We start from the raw sequence: 27571 nt of genomic DNA, 5'->3' as shown, positions 1-27571 counted from the left end.
TTACTTTGATATAGAAAATAGAAAGTAGAGTAAAATGTAAAGCTAAAAAAAATTCCATTCTTCAGTGGAAAATACCATATGGAGTTTCTTTTTAAATTCCTCCCTGGACACAGAAGGCTGGTGGTATTCCTTTACTTCAGCATAACACACTGTCCTAAACTGGGTAACAGCAGTAGAAAGTATGTCCTTAATGGGTATTTCTGATGTACAACACACTCTTGAACTACTCTTCTATTATTCTGATGAGAAACTTTCTTACTTCTTCGTGTTTCTGTTCATGAATTTATTGTGTTTCTGTTCACTAATTTGTAATGGCTTTATGGTACCTAAACAAAACCAATGGTAGAGGGCAATTCTATTTTTTTTATATTTATTTGCATGTTTAGAGTCTCCTAATTGATCGATACTTGATATATTCAGATATGTGATCAAAACACTTCCTAAGGATAACTATTTCTCTGAGGTTAAAAAACTATTTTATGCTACATCAACTTCCATGTACATTTTCTATGTTACTATTGTAGCATAAAAAAAGTCATGTTTTCCTTTTGAAGTTGAGAAAATATTGTCACTGGGAACGTAGATGTTTTTTTATAAAAATAATATAAATCATCTAAACATCAGTATCTAAATTTTCTGTCAATATAGAATAACTTTGAGAAATTCTAGTATGATATTGGTTGGAGTTTAAGTAAAGAACAGGGGGGTGAAAATGCACATTATGTCCCTGCTCTCCTACTGACTCAGAATCCTCAAAGCCTATTTTGGACACTTTTCTTTGAAAGCCGTCATAGCCTTGGTATTTTTCACCATGCTGGATCTCTGTGCAGTATATGCAAGATCAAGAACTCATCTGAAATGAACTACCAATTGCTATATGTCTAATGACACTGTAGTAGTGATTTTATTTTACTGCAAAACCAGATCAATGAGTTGTAGTTAAGAACCAATAGAACTATCCTGGATCATCCAGTTTTTACTAAGCTATGTTATCCATAGCTTGGAAGAGCCATACTAATTCTTAAGGTACTTTAATAAAAAAAATCAGAAAACATTTTTACAGAAAGGGATGAAAAGAAATTTTAGTTAAAGTGAGAGTCTTTGAGAGACTGGCTAGTACAGCTGTGAATATAATCTAAGGTCAAAAAGCTGAAAATTGCTGGTTTTAGTGATGAGTAAGTGGCTTTCTTTTCTTTCCCTATTAGATAGAAAATGGTCGGCTGTGGAGCTCTGTTGTGAAGACCCCAGAAGAAATATCAATTTTTCCAGTCAGCTTTTCATAATGTAAATATAGTTTGAGCTTACCCCAATGGGCAGCTAAACCATGCACAAGCAGAAAAACCCATTTTGGACTGTATTGCTGAACGAGGCTTCACCTTCCATCTCGGGAACTTATTAAAGGATTACAGCTGAAAAAGACAAGAGAAAGAAAACTTTGACCAGGAACTTTATCCTACAATGAGAATTGCAAGTACATCTTGTATCTGCCCAGTCCTATTTTGTCTCTGTTTTGTGCAGAGGTGTTATGGAGCTGCTCACCATGGCTCCATCAAGGTGACTAGAAATCAAACCAAACACACAGAAGGTGAAACAGAAGTGCATCATCGTCCCAAGCGTGGATGGGTATGGAATCAGTTCTTTGTTTTAGAAGAACACATGGGACCAGATCCTCAGTATGTAGGAAAGGTAAGGTCATTGCCTTTTTGTTTTTATTTTTCCATCCCCTGAAATGTGGCACAGATAGAGGAAAACCAAGTATCTCCTTATATGTCACCTCCTTTTTAAGGTTAACACCACTCAGATTGCTTTATATATGCACAGTGAGCTTGCCTGTTCCCTATGTATACTTTCTCTGCTTATTATAAGCAGAAATATTAATAAAAGTAAACAGGATGAAGATATTAAAGTATGATAACAGTGTTTCTTCTGAGTTCAGCTGCATTCACTCCATGTTCAGTTGGTGCTCATATCAGATTCTGTAGAACCTCAAATACATAATGCTTAAATATGTAAGCCGTAAAGGCTTTTCCAGACTATTTCAGAGTAAGATTCAGTTCTACTTCAGGGAATATAATAAATACAGTCTAGGTTCAACAATATATTCATTCCACATAAAGGGCAGGGTGGAAAAGTGCTCTTCCAAAAGGAAATCTCTCTGTGCCTTTAATATAATGAGAGGCAGGAGGTATATACTACTTGTTACAATTCATCAGGAGTCTGTAGGACCAGCAGGCCCTGCATTTATATTTTGAATTACATAGTGAGTGAGCGAGTGTCAGGTGTAAGGTTCATCCTGATGCAGTTGTAAGCTGGCCAACTGAATTCTAGTTTATCAAGTGTAATGTTATCTACATAATTTGTGTTTTAAATTTGCATTAAAATAACAGAAAGTGTATGTATAGGTTTATTGCAAGACATAGGACAGATGAAGCTTTTCTCCCCCTGCATGCTGTCTTTCAGCACAAAATTTCTTATTATCATCAATGAAATTGGAGAAAGAGGTTGAATAAGAGGGGTGAGGAAATATGATTAATAGGGATAAAGCATGGAAAAGGAACTTATTCATTTTGCCTTCAGTTTGCATGCAAGATGGGAATCTTGAAAATCATTTCTTAGAATATGCAAAATATCCAAGGAAACTAGTAGCTCCTGAAATCACAGATACCTGGTAGCAAGGGCTTTCAAATATGAACAACATCATTTGAACTAAAAATAGCAACTGGAGCATTTTTGTTTAAGATACTGTTAACACAAAGATAAAAACAAACAACAAAAAAACCCACACAACTATTTTGTTAGGCCAACCTTAGTAAAATACCAAGTACTTGGCGTGCTGAACATTGGTAGGATTTGTGTAGAAAATTTAGGCTGGGGAGGGAATTTTATAAATCAAGATAATGGGTTGCATTAATAGACAAGCTTTTAAAATAGGTGAGGTGATGAGGGCATATTGCTCTAGACTTATCTTAGACTGATTAATATTTTCATGTATGATCTTGGAATAGAAAAAATATTCTATAAACCTGTTACTGATACAGAGCTATGTAGGAGAATCAAAACATTATCTGGAAAGAGATAGATGCCATGAAGAAGACTGTTAAATGGAGATACAGAGTAAACCTCGGGACCACAGTGTAATAAGGCTCATACAGAATAATATCATGAATTTTTGTTATACACTATTGATTTGTCAGGTGTAAGTGACAGAGGAAGAGGAAGATCTGGTCATCAGATCAATTATAGGCTTTGCTGTCATACCTTAAAAAAGGCAAATATGATTCTAAGCAGCTTTCAAAGTAAATCATGCTTGTTTTTATGAAAGCAGTTACAATCATGATTGCATGTAAGACTAGAGACCTGGATACAGTATGCAAAAGGATGGCTTCTTCCAATTTATGTTCCTATGAGAATGTTATATATTTTCTTTCATCCTCAGACCTCTAAATTAATGCTACATTTACGGAGATCAATGAATAGGATTTCTTTTAATCCTTTGTGGTCAGAATGTGACCACATGCCTTGTCAGAGGATACTTCTTCCTCTGTACTTACCAATACTCACCCTTCCCCCCCCACCTTTTCCTGTAAAAATTCCCTGTGGGGTTCTTCATTTTCTACTCTGAGCACTTCACAACACTTGTAAGTTCATCTTCCAGAAGCTTTGTAGGACTTAGAAGAGGACTCTGTTTTATATTTGGTAAATGGTGTTGTGATGGTTCTGATTTACAGCACAGTTCTATCATTTTGCTCATGCATTTATTTTTAATTCAGAAAAAAGGAACAACTGGGTGAGACTGACAATATTAGTAATTAACAAAATTTCAGTAGTGGTCATTGTGCATGAGTTGCTTTTCATTTTGAAAAATTGATGTTTTATTGATGTTACATTTAATTATACACACCTCACAAGGCCTCATTAGACCTGACTAATTTGGCAAGAAGTTTTCATGCAAATCCCCTCACACTATGAAAGAAGGGGATGTGAGCATCGCCCTTTAATTCCAGGCTTCTGTTCAGCAGCAGCACCCTATCAGTTCTGTCAATTATTAATTTTGTAGGCTACTCTGCTTCACTGGTGAGAGTTTGGCCATTTGATATCTGTCTTTTCACATTTTTCACACCCAATTTGGGAGTAACATCACAGAAAGCAGAGTCGTTATGTACAATGCTGTTATAATGATTACAGTCATTGTCATGGAAATGCACACTGAGGACAAGAATAGGATAGGCCTGCAATGAAAATGGTAAGGTTTCTCATTCTTATCATGAAATGACTGTCAAGAAGATAGATTAATTTACTTCGATCATCTGTTATAAAGCAAGAGTTAGGACAACAAGTCGTCATTATATTTTAAGATCAAACATATCTCTATTCTTCAGTCATTAACTTCTTTGTTAAAAATTTCCATTTGGAGACTGGAAATCTGTGTAAAATTAATCTGTATTGGTAACTTATAGGAACATGGCAGAGCACAGATCTTGGAAAAATGAGGTTGTGGTAAAAATGAGAAACAAACCTTTTGTAGTTGTTAGAGTATTTTCTGGGGTACTGGGATTATTTAACTTGTTCTCTGTTGTTGAACTTGGGATCAGTCTTCAATGTTTCATGGTACGTTTCCCTGAAAAGAGAACTCCAGAAACAGGTTGGTATTGAAAAGAGTATTTTTGTAGAACTTAAGACCATAGTGACTTCTTTTTCAAAAATTATGAATTATCTCAGGAGGTGTTCTTGAAAACTTCCTGAATATCACTGTAGTGTCTAACTGTATTCAGACAAATGCTCAGCTGTGTGTGTGTGTGTGTGTGCGCGCAATGGAGAAGCTGAGGAAAGTTGATTAAGCAGGATGAAACACCCTGGTCTCAAGCAAGCAGTTGAATCCTCAGAATTGAGCTTTCAGCCACAAGAGAAAATGTGTCTTTTGCATCTCCCAGATGAAAACTATGCTAATGAAAACATAACAAGTACTGAAAGAGGCAGGGCTAGTAAGTGCACCATGAGGTGATGAGCAGTCAAGTACTGTCCTTCTGTTCTCTGCAGCAGCTCAGGGGAATGAAGACTCTCCTGAGGAAACCTAGAATAACTTGCACTGTAGAATTTTAGGAGACAGAAGAGTACATGTTTCAGTCCATAACATTCTTTTTCATTTTGAGTCTCTCTGTCTCCAGAATAGTAAGTCTAGTCCCTGTGATATTTCTTAAAAGTGAGTTGCACAGGAAGCAGGTCATAACTACACATTCACTGTTTTTTACTTTGGGGAGAGAAGTAAATGTGTAGTGGAAAAAGGAAGATCAATATTGGTTTGAGTCTGAGTGAGTCATGCTATTAGAGGGAATAGCAAAGGAATATAATGAACAAGATTGACACTTGATTTCTCCATGGACCCTCTGGATCTCTGCAATATCAAATATATACCTCTTAATCCACTTCAAATGTCCCCTGTAGGGCAAGTAAGAATGGCTTTTCAGGTATTCAACTGTGTATAGTTTTTCAATAATTGTTCTTCCCAAATTTGGTGGGCAGATGTAGTGACTCGTTACTTAGTTCTTAGATTTTTACCAGTAATACAAAAACACTTTCAGATTTGTGTTGATAGTGGATTTAAGGAATTAAGAAACAGCTGAAAATGAGTGTGAATATAGGAAAGGGAAGAGGAATAGAACAGCTGTTAAAAAGTCATGTAATCAATGTACTAAAAGTTAGATAAGGAAAGAAATCCCAGGTACTGCATTTTCAAGTTAATGGCTCGTTAATTTGTTATTTTACTCTTGAAAACAGAAATACAGAATAACAAACTTGAAATTCAAAATTCCTTTTCAACATAATATGATGTGTCATTGCAAGAAATTAGTTCTAAAACAGGAGAGTGAATCTAATCTTCTCTGATCATATCAAGACAATTTCACATCTCAATTTTAATGACAGGAAGAGAAAAATATATACTTCAGAATAAATGCTAAAGAAGAAACAAAAGTTGAATTTTATAATTAAAATTCCTTTACATAGCATTAGAGGTTTACATAAAATAAAGCATATGAGATGTTTCAGCACTTTAAACATTAGCAAACCATTCCAAAATTATTCTAATAAAAAGTGTTTTTCTTTTAAGTTAAAGAAAATGAAAAGGAAATAGTAGATGGTATAGTCTAAAGATTTTTCACTCGGTTTGTTAGCCATCTTCATGCCTTTGTAAAATGAGAGGGATTAGCAGCATCTAGAATAACGTGCATCTCATTTTCTACTGTTTAGGTTGCTAGTTCCACAAACATTAAACATAAAAATGCAGATTTTTCTATTTTTGTTGTTGTTTTTATGGACTTGGTAGCTTCTTAAAATTTTTACAGTAGAATTTAGCTGTGTAATAAAACAAGTATAATGAAAAGGAGTGGAGTTTAGGCTGAGAAAACTTTGAAATCACAGATTTAATGTGTTTTGTATGAAAGAGATTTTATTAATGTTGTTTTTTAATTTTTCTAGGGGTCTTAGAAATGGGGAAGATCAGCATTGAATTAATACAGTTAATATTTGAGCAAAATTTTAACTATTTTAAGTTAAATTTAAGGCTAAGAGATGTCTCCATCTTCTTTGAAAGGACCTCTCAACTCATCTGTGAAAGACTGAGATTATAGATATTTGCACTGGAAAAGTAGAGTTATGTATTTTTGGTAGAGCCTTTTTAATTGACATAGATATAATATATACATACATATATATATATATATTCCCTGTTACAGTTTCTCCATTGTGTGTAGGTCACTAACCTCAGATTTTTACAATACTTTGCATCCATTCTTATCATTATGGCTTTCTGCTCTCTGATTACTCAGGTCCTCGTTCTTGTTGCAGTTACTATTGCTAAATAACATCTTGATTTGGTGTAATTTAAGTTGATGGGAAGCTGATACTAGTTATATAGGACAGTGTCTATTTCTTTATTCTCATCTCTGTCTCCCACTCACTCAGGGAGCAGGCTTAACAAGAAACAGAGGATATGTCCCCTCTCCATCTTACTGCTATCATCTAATCTGAGGTCAGTATTATGCAACATTATATGGTCCTATATCATGTTAGCCACCTCATTTTCTATTTTTTGTAAAAAGCTAACTCAAGCTTTGCTACCCCAAAGCTTTTCATAACAAAAATGCACATGTGCATTTTCTTTTTCTTGAGTTGTGATGACAGACAGCACCCTGTACTGCCTCCATGCTGATAGTAACCCTACGTTTATTCACCAAATATTATTTGCTTTGTTTTTGAGAGGACAAGAGCACATTACTCAAATTCTACCTGTCATAGAATGCTGTGGACATTTACTTTGGATTTATTAGTTTTACATTGGAATCTCTAAACATTCAAAAGTTATCTGGGGGAAAATCAAACTCAAGAGAAGGGAGTGCTTTCATCAGCCTGATCAATATGACTTTCTTCCAGGGATTTCAGCCATATCTGAGGTTTCCTGAAGCATAGTGTTTGCATTGCAGTCCTGTGACAGAAAATGGCTATATACAGCCTGACAAGGGCATTTTGACTTGACAGACTGGAGAAAAAAAAAAAAAAGGCATGAACACACTGAAGTTCATTCTCAGACCAAAGACATGAGATAAAGTGTTTACCCTGTTTAACTTCATTTAAGTTGATGTGGAATTGCACCGAGAATAAACTTGGTCTTTTATGTCAAAACAGCAACACTGAATCTTGTATGTCAAAGTAATACTGGTTTTGTGAGGAAGCTTTATACCGTCCATCAGTTTTGTACTGCAAAACATCAGTTTGCTATGTGGACACTTTTACTTCAATTAATGGTTCAAAGTAATGAAAACTGAGCATGTCTAATAACATCAGAATACAGTTATTGTGACTAGTTGTGACTAATTCCTTACATACCAGTATATAAAGAACCTCATGGACCATAGATATACGTAAATTATAAAGAACCTCATGGACCATACATATACATAAATGTCTTCATGTATACAGAAAGGTCCAAAGGACTATACATATACATAAAGGTCCTCAGTATATATAAAGGTCCCCATGGACCGCTCTTTAGATGACTGAGACTGTTACATCCTGCATTAGTTTTTTTTAAAGTACTTTTTTTGAATAAGGAGTTCCGACAGCTTTCTTTATTTCTCCATTTCTGTTTGCTTAAAACAGATGGCTAAAGTTATTTGATATGTAGAGCCAATCCACTTTTCTTCGTAACTGTAGAGACTGATTGCTGCAGTCTAAGAAAAGTTAGTTTGTAGTACAAATTCAATATATAATGTTTTTATGCTTTGTTTTCTATACATTTAGATTCTTTTGCCAAATTTCTGATGAACTTTCAACTTCAATAGAATGATAGTTTTTGAGTTGTAGATTGACACAATGGTATGTCAGTGGAAGTTTTTTGATGAATGGAAATTCCATTCTGAAAGTGGAAATGTAGTTAGCTCTGTCCATGTATAGGTGTGACATTAACTTCCTTCTGAAAATTCTAAATTAGTTAGCATTCACATTACTCCCAAGTAAGTCTTCATAGATCTTTTTCTTCATTATTTATTTATTATTTTACTTCATGAAAAGAATAAGTTTTCTGGGAAGCAAAAGTGAAAACTTGGGAAATAATTAATGGTGTTTCATTCCAGGGCAACTCTCCTTGGAGTATGAGTTAAGAGTGCTCTAGGGTTCTCATCCCTTTCTAAAGGGGCAAATGCATTATTAGAGAATTGCCCAAGTTAGAGAGGAAAAGAGCAAGGGGTATGTCAGGGCAGAGCAGGTTATCGGGTTAGTGGTAAAAACCGTTCAATAGGTTTTAGCTTATCAAAATTTATAATATTTGTTCTTTTGTGTGACAGTTTAAATTATTTAACTTGTAAGTTGAAAATAGGTGGTTATGTCATCTTGGATAAATTAATTAAGAATTTAGCAGTAGTTTTTTGCAGGAAAACCAGACTTGTTCCTGGTTAAGCAATTTAAATTTTTGGTTCATTTAATGGTATAGCTTTTAAAACTAGGGCAGAAGCTGGACATTACTGGGGTTGCCTGTTGTTTTTAGGGTGGGTATTCCTTTATATGTTAGAAAAACTCTTTTCTACATTTTTGTGTAACCAAGAAGGTGTTTTTTTTTACTAAAAGGTCAGTGAAGACAATAAGAAAAGCTATGTCATGGGCAAAATTAATATAATCTAGGCTAGTGGTAGTGAGGAGTATGATGTTTAGATTTTAAATGTCTATATTCTTATGTTAATTAAATCACTGGAAAGGTTCAAGAGGAGGATTGAGAGAATCTAAAAGATTGGAATGATCATTTTACACAGACCTGAAAAATCAGTATCTCCAGTAATACTGGTTTGTGATACAAAGCCTCAAATATGCTAATTTCTTTATCGACATTCTGTAACAGTTGAAGCAGTTCTAGAGATTGCCATGTGCTTTCTTTAAATTAGATACTTGAAGTGTCATAAAATTAAGAAATATCCACAGTCTGGACAATCTTAATACAAAAGTCCTTGTGGAGCACACGGACTTTGTGCATGTCAAAAAATCATAAAATTATATAGGTTGTGAATGGTATGAGTTTAATTTCACCTTTTAAAACAATTAGTCCATTGCAGCTGCTGTATATATGAGTGATTTTTGACAAACACCTTTTAGTTTTAAAATGAGGTAATAATGTTGCATGCAGTCAAAGGAAGATGAGTTCCTTCAGGGGCTGGAAGATGAAGTGACTGAGTTTGCATCTGAAGTAAATACTGGAGAGGTGTTTTAAATTGTGTTTCTGTACAAAGTTTAGGTTAATTTGCACTATGGACTATGTAAAATGTGCTAGTACTTGTTTGTATTAAAAAAGAAATGTAAAATGTCTTAAAGCTGAAAGGACCATGAGCACACACAATCGTAGGTATGTGTAGTGTGGTCACTTGGTGAATTTAAGAACTTAAGTGAAAGCTTTCCCTGCTATCATTTGGTTTCATTTGCACATTTTGCAGTGTTTATTAATGTGCTGAGTTTCCGTTGCTCAGACCATTTACAGTGAGGGTAGATGCTAATGATAAATAATTTTCTCTCCTTTAGCTATTTTTTTTCACAGTTGTAGTGAGTAATTATTATCACTGTGACCACTAACCTTCTGTCATACTTCACGGATATCACACAGTGCTTCAAAAGCCACGGGCACCAGGGGCACAAGCAGATGCGTGTATGCACAGACACATCTGTACTGATGGACATACAGAGGCTTGACTGCCCAGACATTGCTTCCAAAACAGTTCCTATTTCCTTAGAGAAATGTATTTTGGTGTGGAATTTAGAAGTTATTTATGGATCACCCAATTGTGTGACTGCCATGCAGATTTTTGGAAGCCAGATAATTTATTGTTTTCATATTACTTTTCCTGACTGCCCTAATGACCTTTACAAAACATACCAAGTTGTGGCCTTTCTATGGAGCTCTTTTGGAGTGAGTGTTGGGGCAACTCATCACATCATAGGTTCCTTCCTGTTTGTGCAAAATAAATGACCAAGGACTTGATCTCTGTGTTAAGTGCAATTTTAGTATTACAGTGTCCTCATCACCGTGCCACAAACCAGGTTGTGTATGGCAGTAAGTGGGCACCTGTGTGTGCGTGGCTATGTTGTTGCCACAGTGCGGGGCAATGCTGGGGCTGCCCCATCCCGGCCCCAATGGCCCCACCGCAGGGCACGGCTGGGCCCAGCAGCCAAGGTGGTCGCACCTCGCTTCAGAGACAGCCTGGGGAAGAAAGGAGGGCACAGCGCTGCCCGGCAGCCAGAGCTTGTCCATCTTATTTTCTCTCCATGTCCTATTAAAGGGGAGTGAGAAAGTGTGTGGGTGGGCATCTGTCAGCCATCCAAGATCACCCTGCCCCAGTAAAGATGCACAAAGTTGTGGTACAATTTCCCTTTTCTGTTTATCACAGAATCATCTAGGTTGGAAGAGACCTCCAAGATCACCTAGTCCAACCTCTGACCTAACACTAACAAGTCCTCCACTAAACCATATCACTAAGCTCTACATCTAAACGTCTTTTAAAGACCTCCAGGGATGGTGACTCAACCACTTCCCTGGGCAGCTTATTCCAATGTCTAACAACCCTTTCCATAAAGAAGTTCTTTGTAATATCCAACCTAAACCTCCCCTGGAACAACTTTAGCGCATTCCCCCTCATCCTGTCACCAGGCATGTGGGAGAATAGACCAGCCCCCATCTCACTACAGCCTCCTTTAAGGTACCTATAGAGAGTGATAAGGTCGCCCCTGAGCCTCCTCTTCTCCAGGCCGAACAATCCCAGCTCCCTCAGCCGCTCCTCTTAAGTTCTAGAGCATTATACCAAAATTATGAAAAATCTCAAATGCATAGTTTCTATATTAAAAAAAAAAAAGGTGTGAATTGCATCCATGAGATATGACAGTGAGGAAATGAAGACAATTTTACATTCTTTTATATTCATCTTGATTTTGGTAACTTCATTTTTAAGGTTATTTACCAGCTAATCTTAAATCAATAGGTGATGAAGCTGATAGTATACTGGTAAACTCAAATATGAATAAACATCTCAGTTACTTCTCAAGTACCTTCTCAACCTTATTTTAGAGAGGTATTTATTCATGTTCAGTTTCTTCTCTAACTTTTCTCACAGGTGCTTTGTCTTGTTGAAGATGCTGCTGCATGACTTCCCTAATTTATCAGCTTATTCAAGATGTATTCATAAGATGAAATGTTAGCTGGACGTTTACTTTGGACAGTGACAGAAATGCTTCTGTGTAATGATTGAAACTCTAGATTAAATAATCCTATTTATTTTGTGTAAAGCTACAAAGAATAAAAAAAATGCAGGAAGGCAGTCATAATTAGTGAAACAAATAGAAAGAACATCATGAAAGTTTTGTATCTTCTCACTTTTTGTTTAGAAGTATGAAGCCATTCAGAAGCCATACAGAACATTATTTATCAGGAAGATATCCTATTTTTTCCTAAGCTGAAGATGGCTGTAAAAGAATAGGGATTTCAGGTCCAGCAATTTATTGATAGTTCCCCTCAAAATGGCTGGGTAAAAAAAAAAAAAAAGTTTGTCTGAGCCTGTAGTGTTCTTGAACTCCTAGTGGAGATTAAAAAGCGTTATTTGTGTCATGTATTGTATATGGCACTAAAGGCAATGGTTGATTTGGAACATATTCATTCGCAGCAGTTACTTCTTCAATTTATGAGATACTTTGCCCACATCTTCTTTCAGCTGATGTATCAAGATTATGTAAAATGCTTAATTATTTTTTTTGGTCTAGACCACACACATTTTTTAAATGAAATGCAAATTTGTCAGACAGTAAGAAGTAAAGGAGGATATCTCAGGTTTAAGCTTCCCTTTTGTTTCTAATCATATAACATTTACAGTCTGTGAAACTGAAATCACAGTCATGAATTTCCAAATGAATTACCTCTGTAAACATTTCTTTTCTAAAATACATAGGGTATTTTATAATTATAGTGGAGATTGTCAGTCTGTAAACATTACTTTTCTTTTTTTTTTTTTTTTCTTCCAAAGATTAGCACTGGGTGGTTCTTGACAAGCAATTAGTTTTAATTTAAGTAGTTCTTCCCACAAGCTTATCATCTGCAACTTTTTTTTTTTTTTAAAGTAAAAAGAACACAAACATCTTTGTCTGGAAAGAAAATGATGAGGTAATATTCAGATTATGTTCAACTACTTAGAGCCAGAAACCTGAGCAGAGGTAGATTGGAGCTAGAACGGTATGCCTTTAAAGTTGTCTTTGTATTCCTATGATCCTGGGTCCATTTGCTAAAGAGTCAATTCCCTCCAGAATTTAGATAAGATTTTTTAAAAGTCAGCTGTTCAAGATGGCAGATAGAATGGATACAAAAATGTTTCTCTGGTGAAAGGTATTTTTAATGGACTTGGGGAGTAATTTGGCCAGATGAGTTTATTGTAAGACTGCCACTTGAGTAGTAGTGTGCTGTCCAATATGGTGTATGTTTGTATCAAATCTTTTTTTTTCCTCTTACATCAGTTTGAAATTTTCCATTAGGTTACAAACAAGCAGAAGTCCCAGTCATCTAAATTTACACTTGTGATTTACTTGTTTTTATGTGTAATTAATATGTGCCATGGCGTATTGGTATGCCCTTGTCTGTTTTCAGATACGTGTAAGCCTGAACTGGTGCCAAAGTGTATTTGGTTGGTTGGTTATCATCCAATGAATTAGCATATTTGATACTTAAGGTATCACTATAAATAATGCAGCTTTTCAAAGTCCCATATAGGAAACATACTAATAATTAAGATCTACTGAAGATATCTTTTCATGTTAGTCCAAAGACCTACTTGAGCCATTCTTGTGATAATGTGTTCATAATCAGCCAGGTACTATCCACAAACAAGACTCTTGTTTTACTCCAGTTACTAAATGAGAAATACAGAAATTACGTATTAAATTGGCTATGCTTACAAAACAAATAGAAATGCTTAGAGTTAAGCATCAGCAGGTAGTCTTTTGGGATGTATAGTCTACTTACGTGTGTTTTTTTTTTTTAATGTGTTTATATTGCTACTTTTATTTCATCATTTAATATTAAAAGACATTGCCTTTTATCAATGACAACTAATTTAATCATAAAATTCAGTAGTATTCTAAAGGGGTATAATTTTAGACCTGGTAAAATGTCACAGAAGCAATGTTTGCACACCCTTGTTGAAAGCTTTGAGTCAAATCACAACAACCTAACCATGTCAGCAAATGAAAAATCATCTGTATGGACAATTCAGATGTGATGTTAAAACTCCAAGAACATTCTTATTATGCTGCTGACAAGAATATCAAAGTTCTAATGATGTGTTTTGGCTTCTAGAGGCAGGAGAAATGCAGCAGTAATGGAGGACTTCACTTATTTCCTGGAAAACAAGATAAATTTTACATTGAGGCTTAACCCCAGTATCAAAAGGCTTTAGCCATAAGAAATGACTGCTTCATAAATGAACTAGTCATGAAATCTCCAAAAGAGATTTCTAGGCTAGACTAAGTCTTATGTAATGCTTAAAACAAACGCACAGCACCTGCCAGAAAGATGTAAAGGGCTAAAGGAAGTTGGAATGAAGAAATGGCACAGTAGGGAAGGCAAATACAGGCAGTCTTTTAAAAAGTGTGGTTGTTTCCAAAGGAGAGAAACATAAAGGACTAAAAAAAACTTCATTAATTGTAAATCACAGAAGTATGTGTCAAAGAAAGTCTGAGGAAAAGCTTGCAGTTAAAACAAAACAAAACAAACAAAACCCGCATTCTTCTTTAGAATTATCAGGATAAGAAAGCTTGCTAGAGACTGTTGTGCCAAAAGACAGCTGGGGTATAAAAGGTGTAAAGAGAGCAAAGTAAGGCTGTTGCAAATACAAAACAAAAAAGCTAAGAGACTTCTTAAAAAATCTCTTTACTGTGGGAAAGCTTGGGGAGTACAGCACAGTCCATTTATGAAGAATGTATCAAAGGAAGAGTATCAAACTGAGGCACCAGTGCAAAAGGCTATGGAGCAAATCAACAAATGAATAGTAATTAATCACATGTGCCTGACGAATCTAAGAAGAAAATACCCAAACCAGTAACCTTAGTATACAAATTCACATCTAAAGCTATTTCAATATCTGAGAAAAACAAACAAACAAAAAAAAAAAAAACAAAAAAAAAAAAACAAAAAAAATTGTATGTGAGGAAAACCACATAAATATGCCATTTAACATTAAAAACTGTTTTGGAAAAAAAAAAGTGATTAGTCAGGTGAAAATTTTAATTAATTATACAAAGCTACTGAGAAGAGAAAATTGGAAAGACCAGTCGTAGAGAACTGCAGCAGAAGGATCTTCTAAGACTGAGTGAAATTCAATACAGATAAATTTAGAATAGGACACAAGAGCAGCAACAATTTTAACTGAGTTGACAGTAACTACTAAGTAACAACATCGTAATATTATATTAGTTCTAAGAAAAATCTCCCATCAGGTCAATGCTTAGAAACAATTCAATGAGCAAAATGAATATCAGGAATTATTAGGAAGAGAAAAAATAGCATCAGCAAATATCTTATCTTTATAAATGCAGAGTATACCTGCAGCTCAAACACAAAGTGTACTTCTCATTTTTCTTCTTCTTTCCCCCAGTCTTACAAAAAACACATTTTTGAGTGCTACAAGACTGATCAAATATATAGAACACTTTCTATATGAGGAGTACTAAGTAAACTTTTGAACTGCCAAACTGTCACCTTAATTCCAGCAACTCCACATTTTCAATTAACAACTTCATTCATATTCTGGGATTATTTACAGCTGTTCTCTTTCTGAATACAGGATATGATATGATATTTTATCGGAAGAGATTGTTTTACTTTCTTGAAAACAGTACAAAGAACACCTGAGTAAAGGAGAGCTCTTCTGACTGAAAAGAGATTAAATAAAGTGGGTTTGACAGTGGCCTAGACAGTCATAAACAGTGTGAGGAATGTGAATCAGGAATGATTTTTCACTATCCTTTGTTTCCCTCTTACAAGCTGTAGTCATCCAAAAAAAAAAAAAAAGGCACATGGCAGACCACAAATAAAGAAAACAGTGATGCACTTCGTTATGTGTGAAATTGGTAAAACTGCTTAGTATAGGATTCTTTGATGTTTAATGCTTAAACTTATGAATGAAATAGTGAAGTTGTATTAGTGTTCCTAATTAGTCTCTCAATAATGAATTGAGGTAATTCAGCAGGTAAAATGTACATAGAGATTAAGAGCAAGCCACGGTTTGACAGAAAATTCATTCAAAAAGTCAGAGCTGCATGTCCATAAATATAGCTAGATGAGCTTTAGATCAAATAAACATTGACAAAAATCACTTGTGCCCATCACAAGCATTTGTTGTCATATTAAATATTATTTCAAGCTTGATTGTGTCAGAGGCTATTACTGAAGAACTTGGCATTTCCAGTCCTTCTTAGATAACTATTCCTCTACATGTCTGTAATAGCATGAGCAAATCCTGTTTTCCATTTTATATGGAGGATGTAGTTTCTCCATTTTTCCTCTGTATTGTCTGAAATCATTGAGACGTTTCTTTCCAAGCACAAGGAATCCATTCATTATGGATAGATTTCATACTTGAAGGAAACTGGCAATTTACAGTGACTCAGTCAAAGTTTGTTTTTGTTTAAAACAGTAATCATAAGGATTACATAAAATCGAGATGTAAATTCCAGGTAAAAACTGAAACATACATATGTAGTTGTATCAACTACTTTTACAGCGTCAACTATGGTTTGTGTTAAAACAGAACAAAAAAAGTATATATATTTTGCCTCTTGCAAGTGACTAGCAGATACTCAATGGCTCCAATTTATTGCACTGCTCAGGAATTTAAATCATGGGGGTTTTGTCAAAGTCATCATCCTCAAAATCAAAGACTCTTGCTTCATAGCTGGCAGCTGGAAGATTCAAGAGCATCAACAAGAACACTTTTGTTCTTTCTTACAGACAAATCTGCAGATTAACTCTCTAAAATCAGTTTATTCCTTTCATTTGCTTGTTTCTTTGTTTTCAATATATTCCTTTTTAGTTTTAACTTCAGAGAGTAGATATTTGGTACTTCTGGAAACTTGTACCTCACTGAGAAGCCTCTGTGTAAGAACCCCAATTCCTACAGAGAGACACAGAATTCCCTTCCTCCTCCATACCTTAATTTAAAAAAAAAAAAAAAAAGTCAGATGTGAAAATTCTGTAACTGTTCTCATTTGTGGCCACTTTCTTACTAATCTCGCTATAAACCTTCACCTTGGATGATGCTGTCTTTCACCTAGTATGTATCATTTTTGCCATGGTGTGTGTATACATAGCAGAGAGCAACAGTTTTCATTAGAGGGAGCCTTCTGTGTCCCTCAAAGTACAGTGTCTTCTCTGACTTCGCCGAGGATGTTGATACTACAGTGGTTCATAGTAGCAGAAAGAATTCATATCTCCTAACTAGGCAGCACATATGGATATACTTGACTTCAAATCAGAAAGTTAGAGCAATGTTCCTGGTTCTTTCGTGAAGAGAGATATTAGTTAGTAACAATACACAACACTAGGAGTAATACACAACAACCGTTCTATGGCTACTTTTTCATTTGATCTACTTGGGTATAGCTAGGAAGAGACCTGATCTTACAATGCATTGTATACAGTGTCCCAGAAAGTGGGACCTATGAGTTGGTATGGTAATATAAATAACGATCCTTATTTCTGAAGTTTCTATTTCAGCAGAACTTAAGTAGTTCACAAGGCTTATACTGACCACTCACACAGTAAACAGTCATTCAGATGTCTCAGAAGTGTTCTAGCCTATATGATATTAGCATTTATTTGTTTTGTATGGGAGAATATATATTTTTTTATTTTTTTTTTCTGACAGCCTTTTGTAGCAGACAATAATTAAAAAATCCCTAGGTGGAAGTATGACATAGAAGTGTCAAAACTCACAGCTACCCTAGAGAGAATGTACAAGTTTTCTGTCTGTCTCAATTGACGCTTTTGTAACTTAAGGTTTCTTCAGAATTGCTAGAACTATTTCTGATCTATAAAATCAATATTCCTTCAGGGAAAAAAAAAAAAAAGAGAGAATTTAAAACTCACTGCTATTCAGTAATTATTCTCATCAATATAATGCCTTAAGTACATCTGTAGATGCAATAATGGTTTATTAAACTGAAAACATTTTAAATGACAATACCTTCCCTCCAAGAAAAATTACCTGCAATGTTAAAGTCTCAGGAAAACCAAGTAAACACAGAAAAGGAATCTTCTCAGTGTGTCAGTTTACAGAAGGGAGAGCACCAGTGCTCCAGTTTGTCAGCCATTCTGTTTTTCCTTGTAGTCTTCATATGAAATGCTCCTCTTTTCTCATGGTGTTCCCTTCTACTGGGTTGTTTCCAGTCAGTGAGTTGTTACTGTTTTTTTCCAATACTTGCGTCTCTGCCCCATCAGCGGTGACAATGAAGAAGCGGGGACAAACTGTTTTTTGAGTGTGTTGAGATTTTGTAGAAATGCTTTCTCCTCTTAATTAATATTCAACTGGATTCCCTTCACTTGCTGAAATTTTGCTATAGGATTGCTGTTCCAAATTTCCAGAAATTCATGACTGTATTTGTTGTTTTTAATCTGGATTGTGTTGTGGTGCCTGTGATTCTGAAAGATCATCTTGCTCTAGGTCCTTGGTAGTTAAAAGATTATCTAATCTTTATATTACCTTAGTTCCATGTGACGGCTGGCATATATGATAAGATCATAGGCTGACATATATGACAAGATTTATTAATGCGTGCACAGAATAGTGTATGAACATAGGCACAAGGTGAACAAAAGCTGTTTGATGCACTTTTCTTCAAACCTTTCATGCTCTGAAAGAGTATAGTAAATAAGAGAGAGTTAACAGGAAGATCTGGTATGTTTCAAGACTACATGTAACACAAGCACATTACAGCTACGTGAACTGCTTATAGGAAGCAAGACTGAAAAAAAATCTGAATGATTTAAGTTTTTATTGCGTATGGTCAAGGATCCTAAGACTCTTGAGATATATAGTTAATTGACTTTCACAGCATGTTTCTTAAACTTAGTTTTATGAAGAATGCAACTGAGGCACAGGGAAGTAAACTGAGCTCTCAAAGGTGATGTAACAAGAAGCCTATTCTTCCCATCCCATGATTTATTAAGGAAAAAAAAAAGTTTACTCCTTAATTTTGATTTAGAGGAATTACATCTTTCCAGAGTGCTTGGTCTGTGGAAAACACAACCCCCATGCATACATGTGCCTTGGCACTCAGTGTTCCTGGCTCTTGGCACCACAACACACAAATGCTTTTTAAGTCAGACAGAAGCACACTTGTTACCAGTATCTACTCGAAAAGGGCTGAAGGCATAATCCAAGACCACAATACAAAGGAATTAACAAGCAGTGTTGTACACCAAAATGCACGTCACTCCACTGAAGCTCATAATTAACAGGTAGTCATGCTGTGTAAAAGAGGGCTCTGTCCCTCCCATTTCCTTTTCTTCTTCTATGTGCAGATATTGTGCAGAGAGAAATACGTATCTCTACTGTCTTGCTTCAGCAGAACACAAACACTGAAGTGTTGGAGATCTGCAGCCAATGAGACAGGAGGAATAGTGTCTGCTATGGTAATTAATAACATCTAATAGCTTATTAACATATTAATGAGTTTTATAGGGTTACACTAAGTTTCTGAACAACTTCAGCAAACCGTGCTAACAAGATGATAATCTGATTTCACAGACTGGCTTCTCAGTTTATGTAAATGGCAAATCATTAGATTTGTTTTCTAAATTATGTTTGGAGATCTTGTCACATCTGTAGAAAATCAAGGAGAATTGTATACAACACAATTGTATCTTGAGATCTGTGTCCTAAAGGGCTGTTTATTTGATGCACCTTCTGAAGAGTTACTAACAGAAACTGGTTATAAGCTTTGTTTATGAACCTCTTCCTGAGCGAAGGGAGATCACGAATCAGCTTTGTCTAGTAAGACATTTTAGGAAGTATGTGTGGTTATGAGATGACACATGAAGAATTTGCTTTCTTGTCTGTTAGTCATTGGAAAAATGTCATGTGTGGAGCAGAAAGTGCAAGTGTTGAGAATGTACCCAAACGTCTACTATTCATCTGGTATCTGTACGGATTACAGAGGAACCAGAGTTCAGGCATAACATTACAGTGAACTTGTTTGGTCGTCCCTCGGGATATTTCATTATTTGTTGAAAGCCGTGTTGAAAGATGATTTGGGTCAGCTTTTTCGGTTCTATCCCTCTTGCAATATACTGACATATGTAGGTATATGGGTAAATATTCTTGGGCTTTTACATTAGTTATATTAGATGTGTCCGCATTATGAAACTGAAATGAGAATAAAATGGATGATTTATATTTGATGGCTATGCAGAACACCTTTTGCAATTCCTTTGAAGTTCCTTCCTATATCTGCAGATCACTAAGATTTGTCTAGATTGTTTTTCTTGTTGCCTTTCAAGTTAAAGCAAAATAGTTGCAAACCTGAAATCTTAGATGCTTTGAAAAATGAATGAATTACAGAAGCTTGGGCTTCATCATAATCAGTGTATCTACTTTCAGGGAATTTTGCAGACCCTGACTAACCTCAGAAAGGTTCTTAAGCATCGCAGTGATTTTTTATGGTTTTTATTATGATTCAGCTGACAAGCAGAAGCTAAATTTTCACTTGTCTTTTGTTTGAAAGATTTTTGTTATGTGGAGGTGACAAGACCTGAGTAAAATAATGTAAAAAGAATCTGCATCATCTATCCACTTGGAGTTTTGGAGTGTAAAGGGACAGTTCTTCTCTAGAGCATGATGCCTATGAAAGGACACATTGAGAAACCATGTGGCTGGATTATTCATGTGTGTGAAATGTACAAGAAATACAATTTGAATAATTAATAGACTGATTAATTAATCATGTTTGTTGCTTAATTGAGTTGCGAGTGTTTTGATTTATGGCCTCTAATAGTGAATTTAGTTTACTGACAAGGAGGGAAACTGAGCCAAAGACATCTGTTTGTACATATGTAAGAACCTGCAGATGAGAGAGAAGAAATAATTCATAGTTCAACTGAAAATCAAACTGTATGATTGGAAAGTAAAATGTGTATAATAGAAGAGCATTTCTTTTCCAGTTTGAGCTAATTAGAATATATACGTCAGGAAGACCAATGTCATAACTTCTGTGTACTTTACTCTTCCATTTTATTTTCTCTTTGGTCAGAGGTGTCATGAATATTTTTACAGACCAGATACGTGATTTTTTTTACATTGGATCTGAATATTGTCTTCTATAGAACTACTTTTTGTGAAAATATCGTTACATTAGGGCTACTCCCTTATAATTGTTTTGTGTGTGTGTGTTTTGCTTTCACAAATGCTTATCAAGTTAAAAAAAAAAAGTTAAACAATCAGTCTTTTTCTTTTTAAAAAAGGAGGTCAGTAGGGCCATTGGATGAGGAATTGGATGGTATTTTGAAGGCAGGGTGGAAGGTGTGGAGAGACAGCATCCAGAGCCGAGTGGTGGAACAGCAGAGAGCACCGTAGGTGTGCAGGGTACTCCCTTTTCCTACAGCAGTGATTTTTTTTGCTTGCTCCGGCTTATGGTCAGGTCTCAGTCTCCTGTGAGGAACAGTGCAAGCAGTCTCTCATAGCTCAGGACAGCAAGCAGGAATGAGGATGGAGTAGTGGTGAGTCAAGTTAGCCAAAATATGGAGAAAGGACGAGGTGCAAGCATGTGCAAGGGATCTTGGTGAGATGGGGTTGACAGCTAGAACTGGAAGCACGAGGACTGTGAGAGGAGGGTAAAGTAAGGAAAGATGGAACCACTCTGCAAGGGAGGATCTCCAAGCTTTTGGGAAGGTCTCACCTCTTTGTTGAAATAGTGAATGAGAGAGAAGGGGGAACATGTAACAAATATGTACACACCCTTGTAAGTTCAAAACATGTTATTTTCTTTCAGCGTTCCTCTATTTTTAAACCTCACTTCAATTAAAACCTCTGGTGTTATTTTCAAAAGTGAAGAAATTATTTTGATGAGCTTGTGTGGCGCATAGAATTTGTGCATAATACAGCAGAATATTACTGTGTTATGTTTATATATTAGTAAGAAAGAAGTATAATTAACACATGATAAATGCTTTGAATACTAACAAAGCATTACTGATATGACCACGCATTATTTTTGTATGTAAGTATATTATTTTGTGGTTTGATAAATATAAATAGTTGCTTTAAGAAACATAAGAAAATGGATAAACCTGTTAAAGTGACAAACCTTGTGTGTCTTAAGAAATATGAGCAAGAATAACTTTTCTTACAAGATGCTTGTGGTTTTTGCTGATTTTGTTTGGCTCAAGAAAAGTATATTGTGGTAGAATTTCAGCACTCCTGCCCGTAAAATAAATTAAATGTTGTTGACATACAATGAAATAATGATTCCTTGAAAAATAACGGAAACCTTTTTCCAACCCTTAAAAAAATGCTTATGTTGAATGTTAGAGTCTGATTTATTCATGAAATTGAACTAGTTTACCTGTCCTTAATCAAAGGAAGATCACAGATTAGGAGAAGATGATTTATACATGAAATAGCTAGAATGTTTTTCAAAAGACCACAGTTTCATAGGTCAGGAAGAAACCTTAAGAGATCGTCCATTCCATACCTATAACCCATGATGGGACCAGCTAAACCTTCCCTGAGAGATTTTTATCTACTCTGTCTCCTTTAATCTGAACTCTTTTGCATCATCTCATTCATTCTCTCTCTCTCTCTCTCTCTCTCTCTCTTTTTTTTTTTTTTTTTTTTTTTAAGTCTGTAGCACCTCCCCACATGTCAGAGTTACTTCTATATCAAATACCAAAACTACATGCACATGTTGGGGATATTGGAGGGAAATAACTAAAATCATTGCAAGCTAAAATGAAGTAATATCCAGAACTAATTGGCTAGAAATACTCATCTAGCTAATGTAATTATTAAGTGCACTGTTATTAAGTGTATAGGACATGAGATGTCCTCAGAGTCCCAGTGTGGTCCAGTCCATGCTGAATGTTCTTGGGCACAGTGAAGTGTTTCTGGAGCTGCTGAGCCGGTGCAGCTTTTGCAGTTACCTCTCTCTTGCAGATGCTTAGAGCACATCCATAAACCATTAGAAAAAAAGGTATTTTGAATTCTGGGTTAGTAATTAGGTAGTATTATTGAGTGTGACAATGTAGCTATAGCAAAGTGTACAATATATCTGGCTAGCACTTCCTTTAATGATCAAGCCAGTTCCCTCACCAGATAAGGTTTTGAAATATAACCTCTTTTCTCCTCTTTTGCATTAGGCAGGGGAGAACAGTTATGAAAATATTTTGCTCCTCTACCATGAATCATAATCTTTTTATTGTCTAAAAAAGTGAACAAGTAAAAGGAGCACTTCAGGCTGGGTGGGAGGAGGAAGGTGTTGTATAACATACCTTTACAGATTATTGCAATAAAAGGTTGATTTTTTATTTTTTTTTAACAGTGGAACAGGTGAAGTTTTCCATTTCTGACTATTGGCAGATGGATAATATTAACAAAAATGTCAGTATAATTATTTATTGGAGGTGGCTGTACAGAGTACAGGTGAGAATACTTTTGTGACCAGACTACTTTGGCAAAAATCTTCCATTGGTTACTGGATATATATGAGAACTGAAACAGAAAGCAAAGCTAGCTGATTTTTTTTTTTTGGGGGGGGGGCTGGGGGGCAGATATTCATATACCATAAGTCATGTCATGCTTGGTGTTGATAATAGGTATGGAAAATCCATATTTTGCTAGAAAGAAATGTGTTCTTTTGTTGTCAAGTAGTGTTTTGTTTCTATTGCACAGGCTTTTCTTTTAGGACATCTTTTAAGACCAAATGAAAACTTGAGAAGTAATTATTTTAAATGAGAAGAAAAATACTGAACTCACAAAAGATAGCATGAGGTGTATGTGCAATGTAAACAGTAAAATAACATGAGGAGAGTTAAAGTCATAGCATTACTACTGTAAAACGAATTCATAACAATAAGAATTAGTCTGCAACTAAATGTGCTAATCACAGTGTACTTTGGCCTATGAAACTTTCTTCTGTATTTTTATTATAAATTGAATTCTGCTTTCATATGGCTTCACTTGTCCTTGAGCATTTTGAAAATTTTGTGAACAAGTATTCCCTTCAAAGGCTAATTTCCTGAATAACAACATGATACTGAAAGTACCACTTCCAGGGAGAAAATAAATAGTATACAAACTCCTATTTACTGAATGTCTGTGTCCTTGGTGTCTTTCTGCAAAGCTGTTATCACAGCCATATCACGTGCTTTAAGCTGACTGCCAGAAGCTTTAGTTTTTACATTAGAAATATATGTAGAATTGTGAACATTGCCTTAATTCTCTGTTCAAAAGATGAGGTAAAACAGGAGCTTAGTTTTCTAAAATATTTGTGTTTATAAGCTGTCTTTCTCAACTTGATCAAGATTACATGTAAATAAGTGTGCATCTGCCTTCAAAGAATTAAATATGGATATCGTGGAAGGGGACGGGTTATTTAAACTGGAAATGCCTTTGTTTCCTGCCTATGGAGCCTTTGGATGTTTTTAGTAAAGGCTGAAACACATATGATCCCGAGGCAGAGACCTCCTTAAGTTTGATTTAATTTAATGAGACTTCCATGCTGGCAACCTTAATTCAAAAAAAAAAAAAATTCTCCTAGAAAATTTTCAAGGCACTTAATCATACAGTATCGATAAGTGCATATATTGTTTTATAGATATATATATGTATGAATATCTATATTACTGCAAACATGCACTTCATTTGTGATATACCTTTCTATAGCCCTCCATTCACTGCACAGTTCTGCACCCTGTCGTGTTGCCAGAATTCACCATCTCATTCAGCAAAAATTTAAAACAACAGAGGATAATGTTTAAATCTTTACGTGTCCTTTGCATCACAGTATATCAGCGCATTCAGTGTGATTGCAGTTGGAGGTGGGCTTTTAGGAATCATGTGTGGAGCGTAGAAACAGATGGTTCACAGAATCATCTAGGTTGGAAGAGACCTCCAAGATCATCTAGTCCAACCTCTGTCCTAACACTAACAAGACCTCCACTAAACCTTAAAGGTTGTTACCGGCTAGGATGTATAGGAGAGTACATGGTAAAGGAGGGAAAAACAAGAGGCATGATGGCAATATTTGAAACACCTGTGGACGTAAGACAGTCTGAAGGACTTGAGGGGAGAGTTTGATCAGATGAGGACATGCTATACTGCGCTGACGTGTGGGACTTTTGTCTCCTTGGAGCGAAGGGTCAGTGCAACCTGCTGTTTCTGGGGAAAGAAAAAAAAAGGTAGTTCCACCGTGGAAACTCTCTCTGAACTCAGAAAACTTCTCTCTTTGATCTCCTGCACCATCAGAGACTGTGCAGCTCAGAGCAATGCTTGGCTGACAGGTCACTGCTCCTGCCCTGACCTCATTTATGCAGGCAGCTGAGCAAGCAATTGGTAAGGTAACAGGGATCTCACGTTTTGAGAACCACCTTATCCTGCTGTTCATGACCTAGTGTGAATTAACACTACAGAGACTTCTGCTTAGCGCCTAAGTAGTATTTCAGCTGTGTGATGTCTGCAGATGTTGCTGACAGCTGAGTGATTACCACTTGTTAGCTCGATAGGCCTTCATCCTTAGAATGGGACACATTATCTCCTTTTGTTCCTTTTTCATTCAGTTTGAATTTAGTCCTCGGTCTGAAGAGAGAGCAACTCTCTCTTTATAATATCTGTATCCAGATGGGTTGCCATTACCTTAACAGTATCTGAGTGGTGCTATTTTGACATGGCAAGATGTTGTATACTATATCAATGTGAACAGTTCACAGAAATGCCAAATAATTCAGAGACAGTAAAATTATCATATTCTTGAAAATATAATCAGAGAATTAGAAGAACTTAGTGCTCTTTTCAAGGTCATCTAACAGCAGATATATGAGATTATTTACCCTTTTTTTAATTTTTTGGTCTTTTTTGTTTTGTTTTGTCTCTACAATCCTGGAAATCTGAGTCCTTCTGAAATTACAATTTTTCTCCCTATGTAATATTATTTAGTATTTACATCTTGCCATGCATTATTTATAAAGTATGCTTTATAAGTATTATAAATCAAAGCAAACATCTCTAAATTAATATTTATTATTGAAATAGTATCAGTTTTTGTTAGTTTTACCTATGAGTGTTAATGGCATCCAAAGTCCACTGGCATCAATGGGAGTTGCTTCAGGTTCTGCGTTTCATAACTCAAAAGAAGAGTGTCAATGAAAGTGATAAGTAGTGATTATGAAACCACTGCACAGAAGTAAATACTTCTCCCTTATGCAAAACATAAGGACCTGTGCAATTCAGACTGTAGGATCCTTCTAAGGATAAGTACTTAGCATGAATAATAATAATTAAAAATAGAAATTGATGGTAAAACAAAAATAAACACAGCTAAAATACACTCATTTCCCTTTTCTAACTTTATGCATCGCTAGGAAAATCAGGGATCAAATCACTTAGAAAATTTAGCTCTGAAACATATTTTGTAGAAAAAGTGACAAGAAGTATCTGCAATAGTTTTAATTTTAATTAGTGGTGAGTGAGATAAAAAGTCAGTCTAAAATCAAACAAAACTCTTCCATTCCTAGTGTTACTGGAATCTAATGGACCAGTGCCTGTTTTGTAGGATGTAGATTTTTTTTCCCCTGAAGTTGGGCCAACTCATAACTGTAATGTTCTAGTGACAAGTCAAATGTATCTCACTGACATTTACAGAGAAACAGCTTTGAGACGATCTTTTTAATTTTTTTCGTTTTCCAAGTGTATGCTGTAATGCTGAATGCTTATTTTGTCAGTTTGCTTCTCATGCTTACAAAGGAAATTCTACACAGTCTGCATTTGTGCCTGAACAAAAATTATATATATGTTAACAGGAAGGAGGGTGAGGGCCATTTCAATTTTCCTGTAGAGTTTTCTTGACCACTCTATTAGAAAATGTGAAATTTACATTTCCAGTCTTTGTTTCAGCCCTTGTTATTTGTAATGGTACAAAATTGTTAAGGTTGGAAGGAAGATAGTTCCAGTTGGTTGAATAAAGTTAAAAATTACCACTTGAGAGGAAAAAAAAAAAATTGTTCAGGTCTTAGCAAAATGAAATTTGCATTCCTGCTGCCTAATCAGCAGTCTGCTTATTGTCATGAGCTCTGGTGTTAGGCCTCTACTGTATTGGTGAATGTAACAACCTAATGGATTACTACTTATAAGGGATAAATCTGATTTTAGTAATACTAGTAACGTTTACTCAAGTTAGGATGACCAAGCGAAAGCTTGTACTCGGCAGGTGTTTGAAGTACCACCCTTTTTTTTTTTTTTTCCAAAAAGAAATTAATATTTTTAAACTTCCAGAAACATATTTGTAGTATTAGTTAAACTAGGTTCAAAAAAAGACACTGGAAGATCAGGATCAGATCCACAATCTTTCTGCTAGGCCATATGGACACTTACTTCTGGGCTCCTATAATGTAAAAGAGACAGTCTATTATGAAAATGTGTTAATGAAGTAGCTGTAGGTCAAAAAGAGACTGCAGGTACTGTGTTTTGACACCTCCTTGTACTGCTAGCAATAATATCTAGAAATAGATATATTAATGGTCATTTTAATTATCTTCTGAAATTGACTATTTATATATATATTAATTCTCCTATCATTTTACACATACTTTTTTAAAGTATTATTTGTGCCTACCAGATTCATGGCAGCCAGTATCACTACAGATTGTAATCCTATTCTGCCTGAGCATTTCTTGAGAAGGGAGAATGTGTCAGAGAGTCTCTTGAGAAGAAAAATCACTGAAGTGTTCATGATAAATGGCATCTGTATTGATATGTCAGCATAGACATAAAAAACACTGAGGAGAGGAAGATATTGC

The 27571-nt window shown here is 35.4% G+C and overlaps 1 protein-coding gene across 26 annotated transcripts in view; it reads left to right on the top strand.

Moving 5' to 3' along the window:
* Positions 1–27571, top strand: part of CDH18 (cadherin 18) — a 548209-nt gene that overhangs the window by 363275 nt on the left and 157363 nt on the right. For 23 of the 26 annotated variants that reach the window (XM_080580190.1, XM_080580181.1, XM_080580180.1 and 20 more), the window contains one exon: positions 1206–1686. The exons of 2 other annotated variants lie outside the window; for them this stretch is intronic. In XM_080580190.1, coding sequence (XP_080436316.1) covers positions 1459–1686 — 228 coding nt within the window. In that variant the 5' untranslated portion in view covers positions 1206–1458. Of the gene's footprint in view, positions 1–1205; positions 1687–6960; positions 7028–19087; positions 19199–27571 lie in introns of those variants that run through there. One more of the 26 variants, XM_080580194.1, reaches the window with a different exon arrangement.

This window comes from Anser brachyrhynchus, assembly GCF_964034855.1.
Source record: "Anser brachyrhynchus genome assembly, chromosome: 2".
NCBI lineage: Eukaryota > Metazoa > Chordata > Aves > Anseriformes > Anatidae > Anser > Anser brachyrhynchus.
Note: the sequence above shows the minus strand (reverse complement) of the source record. Positions and strands in the feature narration are given on the sequence as shown.